Here is a 27,672-nt window from a genome sequence, read left to right as displayed (position 1 = left end):
TACAACAGATAATTTGCAGATAAGGAAGCAAAAGTTGAATGTTTGTGGATCAACTATCAAAATCATTTAGCTCCTAGTCTTCAGGATACAAATTCTCCTTCCAAGATACCAGTGACAGAAAATGGATCAAAAACTTAACTGCAGGTCAGCAACACCATGACCAGTGAATGTGGAACTATCCTTTCCTACATGACAGTAAGACTCCTTATTTAGCACATTACTTGCCTTATACATCAATCCCACCTAGTATTACTTACAGGCCTGAAAGGGGATATGCTAGGGTCTCACTCAGAGCTGCAGCTCATTAAATATGTGCTGTTTTTCAAATCACCCAACTCATACCCTGGGATTAATTTATTTACCCATAAATAAAGCCACCATATTTTCTGAACCTCAAATTGGGCCATATCATATGGTCTGATATGTATTAGCATACTTCTTAAGAGGAGGATATTATGAGAAATTGGGACTGCTATGGCAACAGAAAACCAAGTCAGAAATAAAACTCATATCACAGTCCTAATCTTAATTCACATTTCAGAAGTACATATTCCCATTTACTGCAAAAATAGGTCTGCTCCCTTCAATCTTGAACACAGACCACTCCATCAACCTTCTTTCAAACAGAAATACTGATCGCCATACTAGAAAGTAGGATTGTCTTCTAACCTGTAGTGGTGGATAGATTGGTCTGGAAGACTCTGTGTTTTGAGTCAAGTTTCTTTGCAAGCAGGAAAACCAAGAGGTACCTTTTGTTCACACCAAATGTCCCTTGCAGAATTCAGAATGACTTTTGGGTCAGGAAGATTTCCTGGAACAGGCCCCTTTGTCACTGAATGACAACCCGTAATCATTCTAAACTGCATCAATAAAAAATAAATATATATATATATATATAAAGAGGGTTGTTACACTCTGCATCGTGCCCATGAACACCTCACATGTTAACTTAAAAATGTAAACTGAACCAAGGTGTATTTATTTCCCACTTTACCTAGGAATAGCTGCAATGTTAATGCTGAAGATGCATCACAATCCTGAAAATCAACAACAGAGAACACCCTTCCTGATTCTCTTGGGACATGGGGGTACTACCATTTATGATTCCAAAGCAATTAAAAATAATTTTCCACTGGTTAAAGTTGACTTTCTAAAATATGGGGAAATATATATATATATACTTTAACTCAGAGTATTTTCCTTAGATATTTCCTATTCATATATTGGATGCTATTTCAACATATGCTTAATGAAAAGATTTTCACAGAGCTTCAGCTATCCTGTTTAAAACAAACTGGACAAGGAAAGCAGTAGCACTTGTGAAATCCTACATGTGTCTAAGCAGAAAATGAGTTCCCCAGCACAGGTCGGAACACTGCTTACTGACAAGACTGTACTTTAACAAAGCAAGAAATCAAAATGTTTACTTACCAACTTTCACCATGTGGATTCAACTGGAGACTGAGGAGTTATTTTTTATTAAGCGAATCCCTTCCCTTTAGAAGTTGCTACAATAAATAGCTTCAAAATAAACCCCATTCATTCAGTTTAGTTTACATTCTAAAAGCTCAATCTCAAACTCCTGGTTCTGCATTTAACCTAACAGGGAGATTTTAAAACCATTTTGTTCTTACTACCTAACTATAAAATCAAGTCTGGTATGACTTGAGGGGTACTTAGAAAATATCAAGCTAATCTAGTGTTTTCTTCAACTCTACAGAATTTTGGTACTGGAAGGAATCAAGTGATAATGTAGCCCAATCACCTGATTGTACATTTAAAAACAAAAACCTGAGATCACGGAGATGAGATGATGTGCCCACAGTCAACAAGTCGGCTCTGGACCCCTAGACCAACTGTCACACCTCTGGTATCCACAAGCTCTCTTTTCACAGAAATTCAAAGGAATATTTATCCCTCCTCTCTCCTCCACAACTGTTAGGCATAGCTGTTTCCTTTTCAAGCATATGCAAAAGAGAACAATGCATCCACTCGTGAAAAGACTCTGATTAGGATGACCCTCAAATACTGTACTTTTGGTAACATTTATTATCATCTGAAAAGCAACTAAATGATCCCAGATTCCAAGAATTCAAATCTCTAAATGGGGTAATTTCTCTTTTATCTTACAGCCAAATGTGTATGGTGGCCTTGAAAAAGACACAGTTTCCTAAGTAAGTTACAGATAGCCCCTGGAAGCATATTTCTTAGTATAAAACATTCACAAATGATACTAAAGCACTTTGCCTAGCTGTGACTTGGAAAAATACTACAAATCCACAGCTGCACTGAGGAATCTACCTTCACACATTATCTATAAGAGAAGTGTTCTATATAGAAGTGTTCCTACACAAGTCTTGAGGGCTTAAATGCTTCCTTCTCAGTGTGAAATCATGATCCAGACATGCTAAAATAAACGCACCTTGCAGGAAAAAACAAACAAACAAACAAACATTTAGTAATAATCTAATAATATTTGGTTTGGAAGCCCTTGCTGTTACTTCTTGACCCTTTTACCCTTAAGAAAACCATGTAAGATAAAGGAAAACCCCAGAGTCCCCAAATGACTATATTTCCTGGATTCTCAGAAATACCAAATTCTAATACATATCAATAAAATTTCATGTAACTTTTCAGATTTTAAATGGAGATGTTGTGGAAACAATGAAATACATCTTTCCTTCCTAACATAGCCAAATCATTGCTATTGCTATTATAGAATAGTCAATAAACATCCAATACCAGAGAGCATTTAAACTATATTAAGATATAACCTGACCTAGTTGGGTACAGCAAAAGCTACACAGTGCCTTGTCCACAGAGCCAACTTTTTATACCATGACATGCCTGGGATCTTCCCCAAAAAGAAGAAACTGAAGTAATTATTCAGTGACAGGCTATCTTGTATCTGCAAATCAACTTCTTGTAAGGAGCTCAAAATTAAAGAAATTACCCATTATTTTCACAATATCCTAATAAAGCAGATGTAACTCATGGGTTCTAAGTCTCTTTTTCTCCCAGAGGAAGAGTAAACAATTTAGACATAGCATCAGGCATTTATATGGAACTCGGCATTTCAGAGGTTTCACACGTTCTCATTTGCCTCCCATAACAACTCTGTGATGTAACAAATGCTTTATGTGCCCTCTTTTTCACTAATGAGGAAACTGGGGTACAGAGATTAACAGAGTGACTTTCCCAAATGAACGGTGACCAACCCAAATAGTGTTACCCTTAGTCTAATGTTTGTTACATTTTTTGCTCTAAATCCAAAATATATTAAAATGTCACTTTTGAAGTCTTGTTACAAGATGGCATTTCCTTGCTCTGTCACTCTCCATTGTCCACTAGAGATCTTTGGTCTGTACTCAATCAACACCTCTCCCTACCCCTGGCAGTTTTTCATTCTCCAAAGGGTGTTCTTGAGAGGTGTTTCTCTAAAGTGGTTGTGAAGGGGTGAAGAGAAGGGGGTAGCTTTGGTTTTAAACCTAACATTGAATTTACTTTGAATTTTAAATATCATTCAAGGAGAGGTAAGATTTATATTATTATCAAATGATGGCCTGGGATTAAAAGGCTTGAGAAAAGCTATTCTAGCGCTTTTTTTTTTTTTAAGTTCGCAGTTGTCAGAGTTCATTACGTGCTGAGATACCCTACATAGCATTTTTTCCCCAGACTTCAGAACAACAACTTTATAAAGAATAGAAGTTGAAATACTGGAGAATAAGGCCTCTTATGTATTCTGAGTTTGTGAACCTACATCTCATTATGACTTAACAGTGTAAGTTGGATCACTAGCTGTTACCTCACATTCTAGAACATCTTGTCATGAGTTAAATGCAGTTATATGTGTCACTAATTCCTTTAATAAAAATGATAACGATGGTGATGTGGAAGCCAAATGTTTTGACACAATTCTTTCTTATATCAATTTTAGCAAATAGAATGCTATTTGCTAAATAAATTCTGAGGTGAATCCCCACATTCTGCACTTATGTCGCTACACAAATAAATAAACTTAATAAATCTAGAATTTATGTTGCACATTTAATAGAAAGCTCTTAAGCCATAATCACTGTAGCTGCTGGGCGTCTTAATTCTTCAAGAATTCTTTCAGTGCATGCATTAACTTTGGTTAAATTATTCTGGATTTAAAGGCAGAAGAATATTTAAAATAGTATGGTTTCAGAAGCATCATTGTAACAGAGCAATTTCAAAAGATTCAGTTGCTAAATTTGACTTCATAGTCCCTTTGCAGATCAGTTATTCAGATTTAAGAAGAGAAGGGAATCATGTGCTGTTATCTCTGTGGCCATTCTTCTCACACAAAGAAAATGAGAGAACAATAAAATAAGACTAAGAAATCATTCTTCCAATGATTGTCATTGAACTGTTACATTAGTAAACATTCACAGTATGAAGTCTCTCTCAATCTCCAGCATATAAAGTAGTGCAAAGGAAAAGAAAAAAAAAAAAAAAGAAAGAAAGAAAATTCCAGTTGTTATCTGTGAACAAAACTTGTTACATTTTCTCTGATTTCATTTCTTCCATTATTGTTAGGCATTTGCCGTCACATCTCCCCAAAATTAATAATAAAATATAATCAATTTCTAAAGGCCCCTGCAGCCTTTTTAAAAGTTAATTTCCAGTTAAAAATAAACTTTAATTAAATCCAAGATAAAATTGTAACCTATAGTCTATTAAATAATCCACTTTCTTTTTTTTCTACATAGTAATTCTTACAATTTTTAAAAAACAACAGCTATGGAATCCAAAGACATGAAATGCTATTAAAGCACTGATAAATGACTGCTCAAATTCATTAGGTCTTACATAGTAAATACTTCAAAATGCCAACTTTTCCCATCACTGCACGATTACTAACAACGTTGACAATTTACTTACACATACACACATGCACGCAGCACTCACACACACACACACACATACACATTCTCTCCACAGAACCATCTTTACTTTTAACATCTCCTCCAGTAAATGTGCAAAATTCTTGCATTCTAATAAAAAATATAAAGATAGATTTGCTCCTATTTAAGCCTCCCTCTTCTCCAAGATGTATCATTTGTTTGATATGTAATACAAGTTTAGTAACAATTATGCCATGTATAACCATTAAATGGCGTACTACTGTATGCATTGGATTCATTTGCATATATCATTTTCATAACTGCACTCTCTATGCATAAATATATTTGGAGATGCCGGGATTAGGGGGAGGGGCAGTGGCGGGTGGAGAACGAGATTCACACGTCGGTCTCCACAGCTTTCGCGTTAGAACAGTTGTTTTTATCTGTCTCACTGTCATCCCCCTTTCCCTGACACTTCTCCTTTGCACACAGAGATTCCTTAACCCCTTCTTCCATCTCTAGATACTCTGACTTGTCCCCCAGGGAAGAAGAAGTAGAGCTCCGAAATTTCTTCAGCAAATTAGAAGGGAGGTATGGGCAACTGACTGCATTCTGTGTCAGCTGTGTCTGTTCCTCATTTTCAGTCTCTCTGTGGTAGAAATAGTTAAAGTTAGAGACAATCACTGGCACTGGCAAAGCAATAGTTAAGACACCTGCAATGGCACACAGAGACCCTACGATCTTGCCCCCCACAGTGATGGGCTTCATGTCCCCGTAGCCCACAGTTGTCATGGTCACCACGGCCCACCAAAATGCGTCTGGGATGCTTTGGAAATGGGTAGTCGGTTCATCCGCCTCCGCGAAATACACAGCACTGGAAAAGAGGATGACCCCGATGAAGAGGAAGAAGATCAGAAGGCCCAGTTCCCGCATGCTGGCTCGGAGCGTGTGGCCCAGGATCTGCAGGCCCTTGGAGTGCCTGGAGAGTTTGAAGATCCGGAATACTCGGACCAGACGGATGATCCTGAGGATGGCAAAGGACATGGCCTGCTGCTGCTGACCGTTGCCACCCCCCTGCTGCTGGGCCAGATCCGTGCCCAGCGTGATGAAGTAAGGCAAAATGGAGACAATGTCAATGATGTTCATGATGTTTTTGAAGAAGAGGGCTTGGCTGGGACAAGCAAAGCAGCGAACCACAAACTCAAAGGAAAACCACACAATACAGACTGTCTCCACAATGAAGAAGGGGTCGTTGAATATCGTGTGCCCTGAGTTCTCCAGGTGGGGGGCCGAGGTGTCGTTCAACAACCCACTGTGCCCGCCTGTGCTCAGGGCCATGATAAGATCCCTGTCGTCCCTAAACTCTGGCAAGGTTTCCAGGCAGAAGATGACAATGGAGATGAGGATGACCAGGACCGAGACGATAGCTATGCCCCTCGCCGGACTGGAGCTCTCTGGATACTCAAAGAGCAGCCAGATCTGCTTTTTGAACTCACTCTCTGGCAAGGCCCGGTCCTCCTCGTCTCTCACAAAGCCCTCGTCCTCCCGAAACTTGAGCAGGGCCTCCTCCCCCAGCTGGTAGAACTTCACCTCCTCAGTGAAGATATCAAAGGGGACGTTGACGGGCCTCTTCAGGCGGCCCCCTGACTGGTAATAATACAAGATGGCATCAAAGCTAGGCCTGTTCCTGTCAAAAAAATACTCGTTACGCAAAGGGTCGAAATACTGAGTCCTCTTCTCAGGGTCCCCCAGCAAAGTCTCGGGAAACTGGGCCAGAGTTTTCATCTGGGTCTCAAAGCGCAGGCCTGAGACGTTGATCACCACGCGTTCGCAGCAGTCGCTGTAGCGGACCGAGCTGTAGCCGCCACCGCCCCCATCGTCCTGGGGCAGCAGGTCGGTGTAGGAGCACTCATCGCCGTGGTCGTCCTCACTGTAGTAAAACCTTCCCTCCTCCTCCTCTTCTTCCTCCTCTTCTTCCTCCTCCTCCTCCTCCTCCTCCTCCTCCTCCTCCTCACTCAGATCCCGCAGGATCTTCTCCTCGGAGCCACTGGGCATCAGGTCGGAGCAGTGAGGAAAGCTGCTCTGCCGGTGGTGGACTTTCTTCTTCTCGGGCCGCTGTCGCCTCCTCCTCCTACTTCCCCGGCCGCTCTGAGGGTCTTGGGAGGTGCAGGCCCCACGCAACTGGTGGTGGTGATGGTGGGCGCCCCCTCCAGACCCCCCGCCGCCTTCCACAGCAGCTGTGGCCGCGGCGACAGCGGCCGCCGCAGCCGCCCTCGAGTGAGCCAGCCTCTCGCGCTCCCGGGCCCGGGCCTGCGCGGCGTAACCGTAAGGCATGTGACTGTTGCACCCTGAGCTCTCCGCACTCACCATTGCAACCTCCATGGTGGTGGTTTGGGGAAATGGCTGGTTCCAGTTGGAGAAGAAGAAGAAGAAAGAAAAATAGGGCAGCTTCTTTTCTCACCAAATTAAGGTAAGTTTGGAACCCTTAAGCAGATTGCTTGGAAGACTAAGGATATTTTCAGTCCAACTTTGCATTTTCTGTTTTTAAATCAGCACACCCCATGCTCTCTCTTCCCAGGGATTCAGTGTTGCTCTCCAGAGCTTGGCTCCTCCAGAGAAACAGCCTGGCACTTTCAAGCCTAAGTCAGAAAATGTTGGGGTCTCCCAAACACTTATTTTGGGGGGGATGTTCAAAGCGGGAAATACGTCTAGAATGTGGTGTTGATGCTGCGAGATTTAAAGGCAGCAAGTATCCAACAGCCAGCAGTCGTGCCTAGAAAATGGAATATATTTTTCTGCCATGGAAATTGTCCAAAGCTCAGTCCATCAAATTTAAATAAAATGCAAATAAGCCTTTAAGTCTTAGCACTTGCCTTCTAGTGATGGCTTGACCCATGTTAACATGTGACTTGAAGTATGTCCAGACATTGCCACTCAAAGCCTATCAGGATGATTCTCCAGGCTTTCCCCTTAAATTCATCACTGGCTTCCTGGACCCAGGGGCAATGCCGAGCTAGCTTTAGAGGCAAAGACCTTGGGAGGTAGAGAAGGTGCAAGATGAGGTGTCAGCGGGGGCAAGCCCAGCTCTGAGGTCTCCATAGAAATCAAGGAAATGCAGAGCATCCTTCAGCTAAAATCATGCAGAAGAAGCCACTTCACCTGAAAAAGGAAGGGAAACAAGCATAGGAGAAAAATAAAAAGAAGAATCAAATAATAAAGAGTAAACTGAGCGTTTCCTTCACATATACTTTTTTCTCCTGTCCTCAAGCAAGCAAGCCATTATATAAAGCACCAAAGCGACTATAAATTTCCAAGGAGCAGTATGGGGCAGCTTGTTAAATCTCCTTCTCACTAAACATCCTTCTTTCCTTCTTCTTTGGATATATTTCAGCACTGTCTACTTTTGTGGCAACTCAAGTATTTTTTTCTCTCTCCACTCTTGACCCACATGGCTCTTCCTTCAATCCACCTTTTCACTAATGCCAGGTCTTAATTCTCACTGTCACTCTCTTCATTCCACAATAACAATGCTGTCACTTTACAGCTGCTTCCATCATTCATTGATCTCAAGGCATTTTTTAAAATTTCCACACAAAATATTTCTGAATTTAGTGGCCGTCCACCCCTCTCTGTCTTGATTCAGGATTAGAGAGGTCAGAAAAAACAGTTTTCTTTAATCCAGGTTCCACCACTTAAACAATCTTCAATCACATCATCTACAAAGTGTACATAATAATACAACCTCCCCCATCCCACTTTTGAGAGGATAAATGAGATAACTGATGTTGACAGAACGCCACAGTGCCTTGTACATGAGGAACATCAATAAAGGCTGGCGGTTATTAACAACATAACATTTTATGGTCAATCTACCCACCCCCAAATGCATATGTCCTCATAGCAGTGTCTAAGCAGGGGAAGGGCAGAACGTGAGGACATCCAGGACATTTTGAGACTCACCAATGGCCTGTATTATGTTGGCACTCCCTGACTCGCTGAAGCATGTCCCTGTTGTTGTTTTTCTGTTCCCCTGACTCCAGAACACTCCCTACCACCCACAACCTAGGAGCTTATCCCAGTTTCCATTTCTCTAATAATCATCTTCTCTCCTTGCAGTTCCCCCATGTTCACCTCGATGCTTCCTCCTACACTTTGCTCAAGGAACTATCTCCTTATGGTTCAAATCCCAGTTTGTGTGCACTTTGTTTTCAGCCTATGATACTTTCTTCCCTATAATTTAACCGTAGTTCCCATCCCCCAAATTCCCCTCTCTTTTCCTTCCCTCCCCCACCCCCCCCCCTTTATTTCCAGTCTGCCACTTCCTGATCACATCTTCCTTGCAGCCCTCCTCTGTCCCCACTGTCACTTGGTATTCCTGACCTTTCTTCTTCCTTAGTTTGCTCTCCGTAGGTCCAACTAACGCATCTCCTCTGCCAGGACCTGTAAATGCTCCTGCTCCAATCTTGCTTCTCCTGTCTCCTCTTGCTTCTTCCATTCACTCTGTCCAACAGGACTTCCAAGAATGCAGAGAGCGGCCGAGAGAATTGGGGAGGGTAACGACAGCCAGAATTCAGGGCACCTCCCAGCCTCTATTACCGGAAGTACTTGGAGCCATTAACAGGACCCAGTGCTTGACCACCTGCTGCTCCTTGCTGAATCGTGTCAGCCTAGAAGCCTAAATACACCTGGGTTTTATCAAGTGACAAGCAGGGAAGTGGCAAACAAAGGTCTTCCCAATCACACATTCTAATGTGGTCATACACATTCTCCCAGGGCAAGAGGTGAGCCTGACTGGGGACACAAAACCCAGAAAATACACCTCTGAGGGCTTTTGGAATGACGTCCCCCTCCCTTTGCCTGACTCCTAACATCATCTCATACTCTGAAATGTTCACTCTCACAAGGTCTCCGAATCTCTGTCTTCACTGTGGAGGGTCAGGCCAACATCCTTTAAAGACTTTCACACAAGCCAAACTGCCTGAGAGTTTGCTCAGTTTCTTCCCCAACCCCTCAAAGCAGTTATAATACACTATTTAAATAAAGCCCCAGTGTAACCAAAGTGCCTGTAAATTTGTATACTACGCACACCCCCTCTTCCATCCAACTGACTCCCAGAAGGTCACGAGTTAGAGGGTCTTCTAATTCACAATCAACTCTTCAGGAGAGCTAGACTAGCCCTCTTCACACCAAATAATTTCTTATTTACTTATTCATATATTTGGGTTTGTTCATTTTGTTTAACTCCCTCCCCCACTGTAAAAAAAAAGCAAATCTAATTTGCTACCAGTTACCTCACTATCCCTGACCTTAGAAGAAGAAGAAGAGGATATAAAAAGGGAGGGAGAGAGTGAAGAAAAAAAAAAAAAAAAAAGAAAGAATCCAACCAGCAAATCAGACTAGTTTAAAATCTCTCTTCCTTCTCAACTCAAGGTATTCATGTTAGGAGAATCTATTCAAGCCGACTCTCAAGAGACTTTATGGGGGAGACCTTTGCAGGGTAATGTCCCTTCCTTTTAAACACCACCAACTAATAGGATTTTGCTGACTACCAATTCCCCAATCCCTGTGCCCCCAAACAAGAGCTAAGCATCCCGCCCCTCCTCCTCCTCCTCCCCCCCCCCCCCCCACACAACAAGGCTGTTTTCATCTCTCAGTGCTAATTCCTGCAACTGTTTTAGGGTGGTACCTGAACCTTATCAGAGAGAGAAAAGGAGAAAGAGAAGACTGAGAGAGAGAATTCCAAGGGCCAATACCGTGAGAAATATACACTTCAACGCACGCCATTTATACAGTCCCTATGTGTTGCTCAAATGCTCAGAAAATGCACGCAAACCCAAATGTTGGGAGAAGCAGCAATTTAAACCCGTTCACCAGCTGTTCCCAAAGAAACGGAACCAGTGAGTCTGGGATGAGGCAAAACGATGCTAAATCTAAATAAACCCCACCTCGTTGGGAAACGACATCTTTAATCGCGCCCTTGCCTCCAGACCTAGGTTCCCGCTCGGGCACATTAAGCAGGGCGCACGCACCCCATCCCTTGGGTTGGGAAAATAACAACTGTTGGCCCCCCGGAAAGCCGCACAGCATCTGCACCTCCCTTCTCCCACCTCCTGGTTTATTTTTAACCGCCTTCCATTCATGCCCTTCTGTCACATTCTCGATATTATTTATCCCTCAAATGTCCACTGTTTCTTAACAGCCAAAAGAGGAGAGTAGAGGAAAGATAAGAGAGGTATCATACTTACCATTCCCAGGCGGGGTGCAAAATAAAAATAAAGAAAATCCCCGGTTGGCTTTTTTTCCCTCCTCAAGCTGCAACAGCTGGAGGAGGGGAAGAATGATCTTGGGGGTGGAAGGAATCACTCCGGTGTGGCAGGTGGAGGCTCCAAAATATCCACGGAACAAGTTCTATTGCCTGGCCAGCGGGGGTGCACAGAATCCTCGCTGCTGGAGCCCGGGGGTGGGGATCGGGGCTGCCCCAGGGAGGACCCCAAGACTCCTGGTTCCTCGGGAGTTCAGCACAGAAGGGCTCGACGGGGAAAGAAAGTCAAGGTTCCCCAGAGAAAGAAACAAAATCCTAGACAGCAGCGATCACTTGTTAATCCCGAATTCCTCCAATATCCTTCCCTCTCCCTCTCTCGCTGGCTGCAGAAGCAGCACACGCCTCCCCTGGCCGGGAGCGCGCGCCGGCCGGGGGCGGGGCCAGGGCCGTCCGAGGGTGTGGCGTTCACGGCGGTCACCGGGGGCGCCTCCCGGCGCGGCGAGGCGGGCGCAGTCACGACGCCGTGACTGCCGGCCCCCCGGCCGCGGCCCCCCGACAACGAGGCTCCAGGGAGCCAGTGGGAACCATTCCAGGATCCCCCGGCTTGCGCCCCCAGAGGCGAGGAGCTAATCCCGGAGAGAGAGGTGTCCCCTTTGGAGCTGAAATGGGGTCCCGACGGCAGAGCAGGAACGCCAAGAGAGGCTGGAAGGGGTGACTTCGACGGCAGGTCCAGTCTCGACCGCAAGGTGCTTCTGGGCTTCTTCTCCTCTCCCCGGCCCGCTTTCTCTGCATCTCCCCCGGCACCCCACCCACCAGCCCCGGCACCATAACGGGTTTGTGGGGTTGGGAGCCCGGGTGCATCTCTGGCGAGGCCGCCAGCCCGCAGCTCTCTAGTCGTCTGCTAGCGCGCCCAGACCCCTCGGCCTCCGCCTCCCTTGTAGAGAGAGAGTTTGCCGGCTTCAACTCGGGGGTCGGGCCTCCCAGGAGCGGAGGAGACCGACTTTACGCAGGTGTCCGACCCCTGGGAGGGAAGGATTACTGAAATTGGAATCGGGCCCAGGCTAAGGGCTGCGCAGGGAGGCTGAGGTCCGAGTTAGGATAGAGTCGGAGCGCTAGGAGCAGGTTGCAAGTCCGCCCCGGGGGCGGGGGGCTTTGGGAGAATGGGAGGAGCCCTCGGCGAACCTGTTGCTGCAAAAAGAAATACGATTTGGCAAGAGGTCTGGCTCCCGGGAGGTCTCTAACGTAGTGGTCGGATCTCCAATGCCACCCACCTCCATAAAACAACAAAAACCGCACTTCCCCAAGGCCCCCCCCCACCCGCCCCGCGCCGTGGGCAGGCGAGTGCGCTCGCAGCGGCGTCCTCACCCCGGTGGACTCTCGGATTGCTTATTAGCTGGCTGGCGTGTAAAATGCCCCTGGATGTCGATGTAAATATGCAATTCTCACAAATATGCCAAAAGAAAGATTAGCGGTGGGGAGTCAGAATTTACACACACACACACACACACACAAGCTCAGGTGGCGACGGGGCTCCGGGCACCTCTCCCGGCTCCCTCTCTGATGGGCCAAGCAGGCAGTGGCGGCGTGCGCCCGGACTGCTGGAGCAAACTCGACCTTGGGGGGTCAGTTGGCGCCAAGGCAGCCACTGTCGTGTTCATCTGGCAGCTTTGTTCGAGGGCCCTATTGGGCATCCTCCTTTTGTGGTGCTCTATTAATTATTAAGAGAAATATTCCCGAGCTGAATTATAGATACGCGCTGTGCTCACTCACCTAACCGCTGCTGGCTTGGCGAAGGACAACAGGAGGGCTGATTCTCGTTCCCGTTTGATTTTTTTTTTTTGGGCGGCGGGAAGGATCTTTTTAAATAACTAAAAAATTCTCATTGTAATCGGTGAAAAGGAAAAAAAAAATTTTAACTGACATGGGGTCTGGTGTTCCTAACTTCTTCCAGTTAGTGACAAAAGTTAGAACCTTCGTCTTGAATGAATTTATCTGTGATCCTCTGGCCTCAACCGCAGGTGGAGGAACTGAGAGAAAGATGGCGTCCATGCCAGCTCTAGAGAGGCTCTGTCTCAGTTCATGCCCCACTATAATCCATTTCTGAAAGTAGGGAGGGTGGATTTCTCCAAAAGTAAAAAACATCCCATGTACTGGCCCCAGACCCTCTCTGTACCGCCACAATGTGAAGTAGTCACTGTGCAGTTTCAAACATGCCAAAAGCAGATGGTTGAGTTTATTGTTGTCTCGTCAGAAGGATGTTTCTTGGGATGGTAGAAGGCAGGGCTGAGAGCACAGGACCTTGGGACTAGTTTCCCAAAAGCAATTTGTGAGATCAGTTGGAAGCAACTGTGGAATACTCTCAGGGAGATGAAAACTGAGATCGAATGATACACAAAAGAAGACAGGTATATTGAAGCTTGGACATTTTAATTGGATCATGTTAAAACTTTATGAATTACGCTTCCATGTGCCATTTACTGTTTGTTCCTATCACAGCTCAGAGAATTTTAAAGTTTAAAATGCCTGAGGTCTTTATAAATATTTACACTTCTTAGGTATCAGGAATCTGAATAACTAAAGCACCACAGCAAGAACACAGCTGAGGAAAAACCACTTTCATGAAGATGTTCATTCAGGTCATACAAGGTATAGTTACTGAGAACTTGATCAAGGCTGGTAACACTCTTTTGAGTGCCCACCTAGCGGCTCTCTGGCTCTCTGCTAAATACTTTGCATACATATTGTTTAATTTTATCTGCATAACTAAACATTTTACGTGATAGGGATTATTATTATCACTATTTTATAGAGAAGGAAATTGAGGCTTATGATGGTTAATGAACTTGCCCCAAAGTTACACGGCTAATTATTTAGCAGAACTGGGCCTTTAACAGCTGACTCCGCAATGTGGACAATCCCCATGCTAGTGATGATAATGCCCCGTGGTCTAACGCCCATTCGTCCTCACAAGCTATTGGCTGTTACAGATACAGAGGCAGTTTAGGAAACAAGGGGGTATGTGCTTTGATGGAGGTATGAGAAACGTGTTCCTGGGATGCAATGAATGGAGTAGCATCTAATTTGGGGGAAGCAAGCAAGATTGACAAAGAAAGGGGAAATGTGTCTGAGGAATGTGAGAATTGGAGTGGCTGCCATAGAGAATACATGGGCGTGTGGCACTGGCGTGGACGGAATAACTGGAACCTGAGGGGTAGGCGGCCCCCAACTGGGAAGAGCATGCTTCTCACCCAGGCGTCCCCCCATTCCCAAACACACACACACACACACACACACACACACACACACACACACACACAGACACATATACATGCACACAGACACACACGCGCGCACACACACAGACACACACACACACGCACATACACACACAGGCACACGCACACACACACACACACACACAGACCTCTTTGAACTTTAAAAGAATTTCTTTATAAAGCAAACAAGAAACATTCCATTTCTCTTCCTGAAATTCTCTTAAGGATTCCTAGAAAGTCCCACAGATAAACAGTAGCAGAAAGATCCTTTGCTGTGACCAACAAAAATCTACCTTGTCTCAGTTTCAAACTGTTTTCTCTGGAGAGGAAAAAATTATTTTCTTGCCTTTCTTAATCATCAACTAGTCAAAATTCTTCAAGCACCCTACACCCAAATATACCTATTACCACTCATAATTTCTCCCTGGCTTTGAATTCTCTCAGTGGTAATACAAGTATTCCAGACCACACTATGAAGCTTATGCTTATACAGAAAAGGGCAAAGGGCAGCAGATCTTCCTTTGTACAAAGCAGATAGGCCCTGTGGGATACAAACTAAGTCCATTATAAATGTTTTTGTTCTCTTTGGGGACCATGGTCTCCAGTGAATTGCAGTGTTCTGTTTACTTCACCTCTCTCTCCCCCAGAAGCCCATAACACCTCCCTGAATACAGGCAGTGTATCCCGAGCAACCAGTGCAATACCTGATCCAGAGCAGGCATTCGATGAGAATGTACTAAAATGAATGAATAATGGAAGAGGCTTCCATTTGCCAAGAAAGCTCAGTGAATGTGTTGGGAGAAAACCCAGAGAAGATTGTTTTTTTACCTGCTTACCCCAGACTCTCAGCGCTCGGCCTTTTAAAGTTCTGAAGGGATGTGAGGGGTAAAGAGTTCTGGGGGACTTGATTCCATGCTTCCCATTCCCTAATGTATGGATGCAGATGTTCTGAGCAGCCCATAATTCCTTATGAAGTATGAGTCACTCAGCTAGTTTTTCCTTGTAGATGGATTTTTCAGTGACCTTTCACCACACCACCTTGCATTCCGTTTTATGCATACCAGTACCAGTCAGGTCTTAAGACCTCAGAACAGCATAATCACTTCTCATTAAAGTGAGGAAACATCAATCCTGGAGAGAAAGACTAACCACTCACTTCCTGACTCTCTGACCACAGCTCTGTGTAGGTACAGTGGGGAGTAAGACAGCTACTCTCTGCCCTGGATGGACACCTGCAGTCTAGAGGGTGAGAGATACATCAACACACCCATGTGGTTAGGGTCTGATAGAAGTCACACGAGGAGCAGAGAGAAGCAGCACTAACTGAGGTTAGAAAGGTCCTCAAGCCAGAAGGAGCCACGGGGCAAAGGCTTACTGAATAAGAATGGCAAGAATGAGTGTAAGAATAAGCAAAGAGAAGCAGAGGATCTGATATGGAATGGGAATGGGAAGCAGTGAGTGTGGACTTAGATATGCCACGCTCAAGAGTTTGAACTACGGTCTGTGACAAAACACTGCATGAAAGGATTCTCAACCCTTTTTCCACCTCTACACACAGGACAGATGTGGTTCACGTGCATGACACACTCCCCTGGGCAAACGCAGATGAGCAGCTACAGCATCACTAAATAGACTGAGTTGCAGGCATTTCCAGGCTTCCTGGCTACAGTGGCATCTTTCTCCTCCATCTATGAATGCATCTGAGAAGCCAAGTGAGTGAAATTGAGTTGGCAAAACCTTAAATCATCTCAGATTTAGATTTCTGAATGCAAATCAATCAAAAATGTCCTTCGTTAACTGAAGTAACTCAGAATTTGCAATGTACCGCATCTTTAATAGTAATATACCAATGTGGGGTGACACTGCTGTTGAGACCCACCCTGTCAGACCCAGTAGTTCCTCTGGTCCAGGATCCCCTGTGGATACCTAAATCTGAAGATACTCAAAGCCATTAATATAAAAATGGCATAGTACGGTCAGCCCTCCGTATCTGCGGGTTCTGCATCCACAGATTGGTTGGTTGACTGCATGGATGCAGAACCAGTGGGTACTGAGGGCCAACTGTACGCCATAACAAGGTGAAGTGGATTCATTCTTCTAGCTCTTTGTTATGCTTTCCTTATATGTGGTTAGAATATACAGCAGTTATGGAGACTCACTTAAAATGAAATATCCACCTTGGTGCAGATAAAAATCACCCACATCCTTGTGTGCGGGCACCAATCAATCAGGTGCAAACTCGGGGCAGAGACGAATTGAAGAAGGTTTAGGTATGGAAGAGTTTTCTGTCCCTACAGACATTACCACCACCGTGCCTTCCATATTAACTCCTAATAATTTATGTCAAGGAGCTTTTCCCGTATAAGTAAATGTGGGCCTTTTTATAAAAATAAGAGGTCATGGTATACTTCCTGCCAACAATGTGTTCCAAACTCTGAAGGTCCCTTTAAATATGGTCAATGACCATGGTACAGGCTGGATTCTACTCTGTCAAGAGTTGGCTGCTTTGCCATCTTCCCCATTTTGATTGTGATCAGTACATTTCACCCCCTAGAACAGACATCACCAAGGCTTAAAACAGGCCTTTGCTCTACAGCCTAAGAATGTTAACTGCCTCCTCCAGGCTGCCAACACCCATCACAGCCCTGACCATCTCTCCTTCATCAGACCAACATTACTTCTGATTTGGTTAAGTACTAGAAAGACTTTGTCCAGCACATGCTTTCCAAAACAAGGGCCATAGTTGTAGGAAGGATGCTCTCATGTAGAAGAAATTTGTAGTAGGTACAGATCAGTTAAGAAATATACCCCAAATTATGTCTGCTCTTTGCTCACTTTTCTCTACTCCTGGCTAAGAGAGAAACACAATTCTGGGGATTAGCCAACGATATACAGTCGACCCTTGAAAGACGCAGGGGTTGGGGCACCAGCCCTCTGCACAGTCAAAAATCCGAGTATAATTTATAGTCATTCCTCCCTCTCTGCAGTTGAGCTTTCGTGAATTCAACCAACCAACTACAGCGTATTGGAAAAAAATTCTTGCATAAGTGGACCTGCACAATTCAAACCCATGTTGTTCAAAGGTCAACTGTATTTTAGAACCAAAAGCACAAACAAACAAAGCTGAGAGCATGAGTGTCTAGGTTGTTAACTTATGGTTTCTCATCACTGGTTGCTGAGAACATCACATCAGCTATCAGGTTTTATATACACTAGAAGCCCCTCTAATTTATCTCTCAGTCAACCTCAAAAATCAGCTCTTATTCTGAATAAACACAGAGAACATAGGCTGACAGCCCCAAAGTTCACACAGGAGTACAAAAACTGACAGTCTTCTTTAGATGGTTTTTCAGAACGAATCCTTTTCTGAATTCATATATAGATTTGAACTTGAAAGTAAATTACAGTGAAATTCTAATGATTTACAATAGCCCTGGGGGGGGGGTAAAAATAAACATTTGACTAAAGCAATTACTCTTGGACTGCTTGCAGGGCTGGAGCAGAGATCAGATGCTGGGGTTATAAGATTGTCTCTCCAGCTTCCTGGTTGCAGAACCTCCTGCAAGACACTTAACCCTTGTGAATCTCAGTTTCCTTATCTATAAAAAGGGGAACTGTACTATCAGTCCTCTTTTACAAGATCATGAGCGTAGATCATATAAGAAAATGTAAGAAAACTGTTCTACAACCATAAAAGTAAAACATAAATAGAAGACATTATTTTAAAGTAATAATCATCTGTTATGGACTGAATGTTTGTGTACCTCCCCACCCCCCAAATTCATATGTTGAAGCCGTAAACTCCAATGTGATGGTGTTTGGAGGTGGGGCCTTTGGGAAGTAATTAGAGTTCGATGAGGTCATAAGGATGGGGCCTTCATGAGGGGATTGGTGCCCTTATAAGAAAGAGACACCAGAGAGAGATATTAATCTCTCTCTCTCTCTCTCTTTCTCTCTCACTCTCTCAGAAAGATGGTGGCTGCCTACAAGCCCAGAGAAGAGGCCTCAGAATGAAACCTACCTTGCCAGCACCTTGATCTTAGGCTTTCCAGCATCCAGACTGTAAGAAAATAAACTCCTGTTGTTTAAGCCACCCAGTCTATGGTATTTTTTTTATGGCAGCCTGAACTGATTACGACATCATCAAAACTTGATAACAGATATTTAACCTGTCTTTCCTAGCAAACTTTGCTATGGTATTAGAAACTGGTACCTGAAACTCAGCAACATGTTGGGTAAGAAATGATCCTTACAGGTTTTCTTTCAAGGAATGGAAAGATTTGTAATCAACTTGCCAGTTGTTAACATGGTAGTAAAATTTTATTAGGCCTTCATAATCTAAAACTCACTCTAAACCAATTTGGAATTTTGGGCAGTTTTTCTTGTAAAATGGCTACAGATGACATTAGCTTGAATATCCTGAATATTGTTAACAGTATTAACTGTTCATTAATTCAACAAAATTTTATTGAGCACCTCCTTTATCTCAGGCATCAGTCTAAGCACGAAGCAGTAGTGATAAACAAAGATAAAGCCCCTGCTCTTAAAAAGATAAGCAGGACTTCCCTGGTGGTGCAGTGGTTAAGAATCCGCCTGCCAATGCAGGGGACACAAGTTCGAGCCCTGGCCTGGGAAGATCTCACATGCCGCAGAGCAACTACTGAGCCTGCACTCTAGAGCCCACGAGCCACAGCTACTGAGCCCGCGTGCCACAACTACTGAAGCCCTCGTGCCTAGAGCCCGTGCTCCGCAACAAGAGAAGCCACCGCAATGAGAAGCCTGCACACTGCAACGAAGAGTATCCCCGGCTCACCGCAACTAGAGAAAGCCTGTGCGCAGCAACGAAGACCCAACACAGCCAAAAATTAATTAATTAATTAATTAATTAAAAAAAAAGATAAGCAAAGTTATTTCACACAACATTAACTGTTATGAGGAAAATAATATAAAGTAATAGAGTGTCAGGAAAAAGGTTTTCAACTTCAGTTGGCTAACTACAGAGAAGGTGACATTTGAACTGAGGCCTACGTGACAAGAAAGCTTGCCATGTGAAGATTTAGGGCAGAGAAAAGAAAATCTGTTAGAAAAGGTCTGAACAGATGTGGTCTAAAAATTGAAAATGTCAGACAAGGGTAGCTAGAAAGCAAAGGCTTTCCCATAAGGAGTCTAGTGAACAGATAGAATCTAATGCACGAGAGTCCTAATACGATTTAATTCTACATAGCACCACCTAATCATTTTAAGTTGGGATCATGGAAGTGCACCTCCCTCCTTCCTTCCTCAGACCCCAATTTCAGGCTTAGTCACTCTTCTAAGTATCTGTGAATAGATAGGAAGGAGCCTTCCTAGGGGGTTAGAGAGGTAGTCCTGGGCAGAGAGAAGAGTTCACAGTTCTACATCAGAAAACCGCTCACATGTACATAAGAGGTGATGATTGCTATCCCCAGGTGTCCTGAGTTGTAAATGTAGTTCCCACATTTCTCTCCCTGGTCTAGTGCTGCCTATTCTCTAAAAGGCAGGATGTGCTGTCTCTGTTACAACTTCTGTTTTATTAACAGTTCTTTTCAGAGCAAGGAATAGAAAGCCATTCAAGCTAGCTCATAAACAGTCGGCTTACAGTAAGGTTATTGTCAGATCTTACAGGAGTCCACAAAAGAGCTGAAGAACTCTTTCTCAGTAATGAGTCTGCTTTCCCATAATGTCTCCATACATGTGGCCCCACAATGGCTGAGTTAGCCCCATTGTTATACAGTCTTTCAGTTTAAAGGTCCTTCACATGCTCTACAATATCTAAAAGGAGGAATCTGATCAATTTAGCTCAGCTTTTTAACCAAGCCAATCAAGTCACAAATTACCAGCTTAACTGGTCAAGCCACCAATGTCCCAAAGGGAAGTTCACTCATCTGAGTCTGTAGCTAGAATGGAATTTTCTGAACAGGGGCCAATACAAGTAAGTCCAGCTCACTAATTCTAATAGCAACATGCCAGGTTGTTTTAAGATCTTGGGAAACCCTTGCTACTCTTACTTAGAGAGGATCTTCCCGGCATCATATCTAGCATACTTTAAATGCTTACACATTCCACGTTAGAGATTATGTAATCTATTTTACAGTTGAGTTGCAGCTGACTAGTAGACAGTATTACATGGAAATTTTGCAGTATTTTAAGTTTTTTCTGTATTTCAGAGCTAATTTTAAGAGTGTAGACATTTCATAGCCTCCTGAAAAGCTTATAGGCACACAGGCATGGCCCAGAAACAAACCATAATCCCTGAACAAAGAAATAGCTCCTTGATTACTGTCAAGTACTTAAGAGTCTTGGCTTTTAAGGTATTATTAAATAATCACATTTTTGGCTGATAAACTCTGAATGAAAGATGTCCTCACTTACCTGTTTATTCGTCTGCATGTGAATATGTGCTGACATATGTGAATGCATCCTGTGTTTATGTTGTCTTCTATGTTGTGTGTAAGCTATAATGGGAAAGCTAATTATTAAACTCTGCAAATGCACCCAGAGGCTACTGTGAGCGATGCATCCAAAAAAAAAAAATCTAAAAATAACCATTTGCAGACGGGAGTTTTCTAAACAACAGCAGGTTTCTTTAAGGCATTACGGAATTTTTCCTGATGTTTTACAAAGTGTACTAAATCTTCCATACTTAAAGACAGATAATTTGAATAAGAGTGTGATAAAATTGACTGGATCCAAATTAAAGTTATTTTTAGGACAATCTCGAAAGCAATATACAATTGCTTTCATCTTAGAATAGATTCATACATGCATATTCTCCTGTGTTAGTTAAAAGCACCAAGAGAGTCATTTCTGAGAGGCAGAGCATTTCAGCAATTATTTTAGAATACTACATTGCCAAAAATGTAAAGACCACTCTTCAAAATAATATCTTGATTGCTTAGTGTTTTATTTCTTCAGGTTCACTCAGAAGAAAAAATTTTTAAAAAGGAGAGTAAACTAGAGCCTAAGAGTTATAGGAATATGTTGCAGAAATATTTAAGTGAGAAAGCTGCAAAGTGTGCAGCAAGAGACTTACTGAAAAATGCAAGAGAATTGGGTATTTCTTAGCAGGGGTGATATACCAAACTTTATAAACAATTAAAATAATATTAAATAATTGCCAAAATTTAAAATCAACTTTCAGCAGAGTGGGCTTGACATGTGATAATCTGAGATGGTTTCTTCTACCTGGGACCAAAGTATTTGGTGCAGTCTTTCAAGACAGCTCTGGTTCATACAATCTTCTGCCACCACTAATGTATATGTAGTTAGTAGTCTAGTCATGTGCCTCAAACTTAGCTCAACAGAGTCCCTGTACTAATAATATGTTTAATAACTATTAAATTTCCTGCTCAAGACACAGCATCTCCATCAAGTGATGAACTTTGGCTCTAGTTTTAAGCTTTAAGAAAAATATACTATATTCTCCTCTTTAACTCATGGGAAGTTATTGAATAGTTCATTTCTAAGCTGAATGTGATATATGCAAAGAATAAGTTGACTTGTTTATGGTGATATACAGATTACAAGTTAAGAGCACAGCCTCTAAAACCAGCAAATCTCCATCCATTACTAGATGTATGACCTTGATTAGGTTTCTTAAGTTTTCTAAATGGAATGTTCTCATCCACAAAGCGAGAACAATGATACGTACTTGATAAGGTTGTTGTAAGAACTGGAGGAGACAAATTATGTGAAAGACAAAATGCACAGGACAACTGAGGAGATGATTTTATTCGAGCCATTACAATGTGGAGATTATTCATTAATGAGGAGAGTCTCAAATAAAAGGAAGGGGGCTGGGGGTTTTATAGAAGCAGAAGCAGATAAACAAAGGACTCATCCTAGAATCCTATAGGGGTCATGAGGAAAGACGGAGGTGAGTCTTACCCTGTAATATGCAAATAGAATAAAAATCTATGTGTATATTATACTCAATGCTGATAAATCAGAGAAAACATAGCTGTTTTTATTAAACAAAAAAATATTAAACAATTCTCATTTGCCCAAGATTTACCTAAATTATGTGAGCTTGAAATCATAAAACATTTCTGATTTGGTTTCTGTAAGGATACTTTTAAAATTTGGCACACTGAAAATCTTAATAGTTCAATTTCCTTAATTCCTGGGAATTTTAGGAATATTCAACTTATATATGCAATAATTTACCTCTAAGCCAATCAGAATAGAACTCCTTAAGGAGCTCTTTAAGGTATGATCAAATTTGGTAATTCCATCTGGAGGTAGGAAATATTACACACTCACACAATGAGAGGTAAAGGCCTTTCTGAATAACACATAAATACACAGAAAGAGAGAAAGCTTACGACTTCAATTCTAAAATTTCTGTCACGGGTCAAGCATAAACACAGAAATGCAAAGAACTGTTCTCTTCCCGCTGGGTATAAGTTCTTAATTGATTTGCACTCCGAACAGACAAACAGACAAGACTAACAACCCAGAGTCTCTGTCGTCTTTCACCTGACAGAGACAAGACCTCTATAAACCATTAGCTTCTTTACAGAGACCACCAAATGGCCAGACCACAAAACCAAAAGAAGCTGGCAGCAGAAATCAGGCATGTGTTCAAAAAGAATCAAAATCAAATCCTTACCATGCTACCGATGGACGCCAGTCTATCGCACAGGACCAGGAGTTGGACTTACCACTGGGTCACCAATCACTAGCGAGGAGCAGAGGACAAAGGGCTCCAAAAGTCCTTTACCGGGTGGAGTAAACAGGGATCCAAAAGTGAGGCCATCATATCAGAGTTACAGTACCAAACTGTGAAAGACAAATGCAGAAAAGGAGATTATTTTATATAAACTATTACAATAGGAAGAATATTCATAAATGAGGAATGTCTCAAAGAACAGGAGGGAGCCTCGGATTTTTTAGTGACCAATAAGCAAGAAGGTTATCCTGGAGTTTATGGGAGTCCTTGGGAAGGAGGCAAGTGGGTCTTAACTCAAAATATACCAGCACAGGGTGGTCATTAAAGGGTAGGAAGATTTCTTAACCATTATTTGCTTTCCAGGAGCAAAGGGCTCAGATAAAGTTCAGCATTGTGCATAGCACAGGGAGATCAGCTTGGTTCTTTGTGTCCAACTAGAGGGGTGGGATAGGGAGGGTGGGAGGGAGCCGCAAGAAGGAGGAGATATGGGGGATATATGTATATGTATAGCTGATTCACTTTGTTATAAAGGAGAAACTAACACACCATTGTAAAGCAATTACACGCCAATAAAGATGTTAAAAAAAAAAAAGTTCAGCATTGGTACATTGTCAACGTTGTAAAATGTTTACTCATGAAGAACAAAGTGTTGGCAATTATTGTTGGAGAGGGCAGTGCATTTAACAGTACACTTTACATATTCTGTGTAGAGTCAAATACTGACTATCCTTTACTAGCTGTATGACTTTGGGGAAATTACATAATTTCTCTGATTTTTAATTTTCTTATCAGTTCATTGGGCATAAAAATAGTGGCTTCTTCATAAAACTGTTGTGAAGAGCAAATAGGTTAAAAATGAAAAATTCTAAGACCAGGTTCTCACCTGGTGAGCCCTCATAAACAATGGTTAACTATTATCATTACTATTTAGAACTGAATGAATGCCATTAGAAAATGGTTCATTTTTTTATTTCTGAAACCCACCTGACAAAGTAAACATTTCTAGAGCACAAGGATTCACTTTTTTATTTCCCAGATCAGTTTGGTAATTTTAACAGAAACTTTCAATACTTCTTAACATAATATTTTAAATTTTTATCATTTCATTGAGATAGAGGGACATTTTGAATTTATTTCTTTAAAAAGTTCTGCTATTGTAAAGGAAACAAGAAATAAATTGTCCTTAAATAATTAACTGAATATTAACAAATTAAACCAAAATCAAAGTTGGAGAAAACTAAATGGCATTTGTCTCTGTTGTGTTAAAATCCATAATTCTGCTCTTTTCCAGCTGAGTTGATATAAACTAGAAAACTGATTGATAATAGTTTGAGAAAAAAAATTTTTTAAAGCTTGTCATCTTCTTTTCCTTTTAATGAGTGAATTAGTGGTAAAGAAACCTTATCAGATTACTGTTTATGTGAACTTGGTTCTGGGAGGATAAAAGGTTTTGCTGTTTAACAATAGCAAATAAAGCAGTCCTAGACATTCTTGAACGAACATATAATTCTCTCCTTCTAGAGCATAGAGAGCTTTGTCACAGGGTTCAGAGTCTATCTCTAACAATTCTCAGCCTCTGACTAAGGCTATTAATGCTACCTCATTTAATGACCTTTAAAATACCAAGAAGGAAAACACTTTATGCTGATTTCCTTGACTCCCTATCTTTGATGAAGACTAGTTTAAAAGGGGGAAAGGGATGAGATGAGGGAGCTGTTTGTATTATTTTGAGTGGAGTCTCTCAATTGGTTTACATCTGCATTGCTGATGGGACCAAAATGATAGCTATTGGCTAAAGAACTCTTTAAATCATCCAGTACAAGACCAAAAAATTTTTTTTCATTCTAAGGACTCAGCATCATAATAGACCATCATAGACAGCACAAGTATGGCCTTAAGAAGCTTCAAATCCACCTACATGCTTGGGAAGGCAAGACCAGCCCTGACATGATACAGTGGCAAATATATAAGACAACATACAAGTATTTCTGGTCTCTGAAGTCAGACAGCTTTGGCTCAAATTCTGATTGCATCAATCATAGACCATCACTTGACCATGGACAATTAGCTGTAAAATTTATTTTCTTCATCTGAAAAGGGAGAATAAAGGAAGTACACACATTGTGGAATTGCTTTGACGATTAAAAGAGAAAATGTAAGTACTCAGTTCCTGGCCCTTGGTAAGTATTCTAATGAATGTTAGCCACAGTTGTAGTGGTATAGTAAAACAGTATATAAGTAGTGTATATTATAAAGAATTTATATATAGGCTATAGGCATAGCCTACAATTAATTTATCTGAGAGTATATAATTAAATAGTGTTTATGGTGGTACAGATATAAATGTTATACGAAGTCAAAGGAAGGAAGAACAGTGGGGGTATCAAAAGGGAAATTAATGCCCTTGGTACCATGCCTGGCAAGTAGTAAGGACTCAATATATGTTAGATGCTTTGACTACCACTGCTAATTGATTTAGTAGGCTTTGTAGAGGAGGTTAAACTTGAGCTGAACGTTAAAGATGGGTAAGATAAGACTAGCAAAGCATCCCTCAAGTGAAGACAATAGCAGGAGTGAAGTCACTGATGTGGGTATTAGCATGACACAGCCCATCAAGGTAAAGACAGTAGTCTAAAGAGAACCAGTGGGAATATGCTCTGATTTCTCTATCAACAAGTCATTATCATTACTTTCCTCATTATTAAGAGCTGCTATTCCTTATAGTGTTTGGTGCCAGTGACTATATGTAGTGAACTGAATGATGGACACCAAAGAGATATGTCCTCCATGTCCTAACCCCCAGAATCTGTAAACATTACCTTATTTGGAAAAAAGATCTTTGCAGATGTAATTAAATTAAGATCTTGAGGGACTTCCCTGGTGGTCCAGTGGGTAAGACTCTGCGCTCCCAATGCAGGGGGCCCGGGTTCAATCCCTGGTCGGGGAACTAGATCCCACATGCATGTCGAAACTGAGAGCTCACACGCCACAACTAAGAAGTCCTCATGCTGCAACTAAAAGATCCCACATGCCGCAACTAAGACCTGGTGCAGCCAAGATAAACAAACAAACAAATAAATAAATATTTTTTAAAAAAGAAAAAATTGCTATAAGATTTGAAAAAAAAAGATCTTGAGATAAAGAGATCATCCTGGTTTATCCAGGTGGGCCCTAAATCTGATGACAAGTGTCCTTATAAAAGATACACAAGAGAGATCCACAGAGAAAAGAAGAGAACAACATGGCCACAGGGGCAGAGACTGGAGTGATGACGCCACAAGCCAAGAATTCCCAACAGCCACCAAAACCTGGGAGAGGCAAGGAACAGAATCTCCTCTAGAGGCAAAGCACTGCTGTCATGTTGATTTTGAACTTCTGGACTCTAAAACTATGGAAGAATAAATTTCTATTTCTTGGTTTAACCACCAAATTTGTGATATTTTCTTAAAGCTGCTGCAGAAAACTAATACACTATGCCAAACTTTTTCTTTATTTAACTTAAAAGCCTTCTGCAATCTTCTACAGTCATCTATAACGACATAGATGTTATGATCACCATTTACAGGTGCTACCGCAATGTTTAACAGGCATGTTAATCTAGTGGCAGGGTCAGGAAAGACTTCTTAAAGGAAGAAGTGTCTAAATTGCAATCAGTTGGTTGGGTAGGAGTTAGCTGAGACAGAGCTGAGAGGGGTGTTAAGTAGGTGGAGAGCCTAGATCAAAGGATAAGGAACTAAACAAGGTTTGGAGAGGCTGGGGAGCACTGGGGAGCATAACGAGGAGCATCTCAGGTGCAGCACTAGGGCCCGACCAAGGGCGGAGGATCAGCCTGGGCCTGGGTAAGGTTCCCTAAAAACAGAAGGAGCCTGGCTGTAGGAGAGGCCACATGTCCGAGACTCTAATAACAAGCAGAGGTCAGATTCTCTTTGTTTTATCAGCCAATCTACTACTCTTGTGATAAATAATTGATAGGCCTGGATTATTTTAAACCTGTGAGGGTATGGGAGGGGTAGGGAGAGAGAAAGGAGATAAAATACACATGGAAGTTGGCATATGCTCTCCAGGGTTTTGCAGAAACCAGGTGGTAGCCCCTCAAAAAAAATCAATAACCACTGCTTCTATTTGTGGCTCTGTTTCCACAGAAACATGTTTGTGGGTGAATTTGGAAGGCAGATTTACAATGCCAAACCACCAGTCCAAAAAAGAAAAAAATTCAGTTGGAATAAACTTTTTACTGTAGTAACAAATGTTTGATTTTACTAACTTTTTCCATTTAATTAACTGAATTTGGAAGGGATTATGAAATCAACTCAGCCATGCTCCTGTAGGCACAATAATACTGAAATCTGGAAGCAATATTAGCTTCAGTATAAGCAGAATACGTAGAAGGTGTAGAAAAAGGTTTGATTGGCCTGTCAAGTGGAACTTATTTGCAGAAATAATGAATATAGTCAACTTTAAGACACTGTGCTAGTGAGGTTAACACTGATTAAAAGGAAAAAAAACTCACTTCACTTTTGTGCCTTCCTAAATCTTAAATGTTATACCATGCATGTTGTAGGCACATGGTTAAAAATG

General features: G+C 42.2%; 2 protein-coding genes across 2 annotated transcripts in view; one reads left to right on the top strand and one right to left on the bottom strand.

The window, feature by feature from the left end:
• Positions 1-27,672, top strand: part of LOC309606577 (follitropin subunit beta) — a 427,115-nt gene that overhangs the window by 199,145 nt on the left and 200,298 nt on the right. The gene's annotated exons all lie outside the window — the stretch shown is intronic.
• Positions 1,779-11,872, bottom strand: KCNA4 (potassium voltage-gated channel subfamily A member 4). The gene is made up of 2 exons (XM_082343744.1): positions 11,114-11,872; positions 1,779-8,027 (listed from the first exon to the last, which is right to left on the bottom strand). The coding sequence occupies exon 2, from the start codon at positions 7,248-7,250 to the stop codon at positions 5,265-5,267; it is 1,986 nt and encodes a 661-aa protein (XP_082199870.1). The 5' UTR covers positions 7,251-8,027; positions 11,114-11,872; the 3' UTR covers positions 1,779-5,264.

The sequence above is a fragment of the Balaenoptera borealis genome, assembly GCF_965194805.1.
Source record: "Balaenoptera borealis genome assembly, chromosome: 11".
Taxonomy (NCBI): domain Eukaryota; kingdom Metazoa; phylum Chordata; class Mammalia; order Artiodactyla; family Balaenopteridae; genus Balaenoptera; species Balaenoptera borealis.
Note: the sequence above shows the minus strand (reverse complement) of the source record. Positions and strands in the feature narration are given on the sequence as shown.

Bases quoted from the DNA above. Each gene is read 5' to 3' on its own strand.
- KCNA4 (XM_082343744.1), bottom strand. From the start codon at position 7,250: ATGGAGGTTGCAATGGTGAGTGCGGAGAGCTCAGGGTGCAACAGTCAC.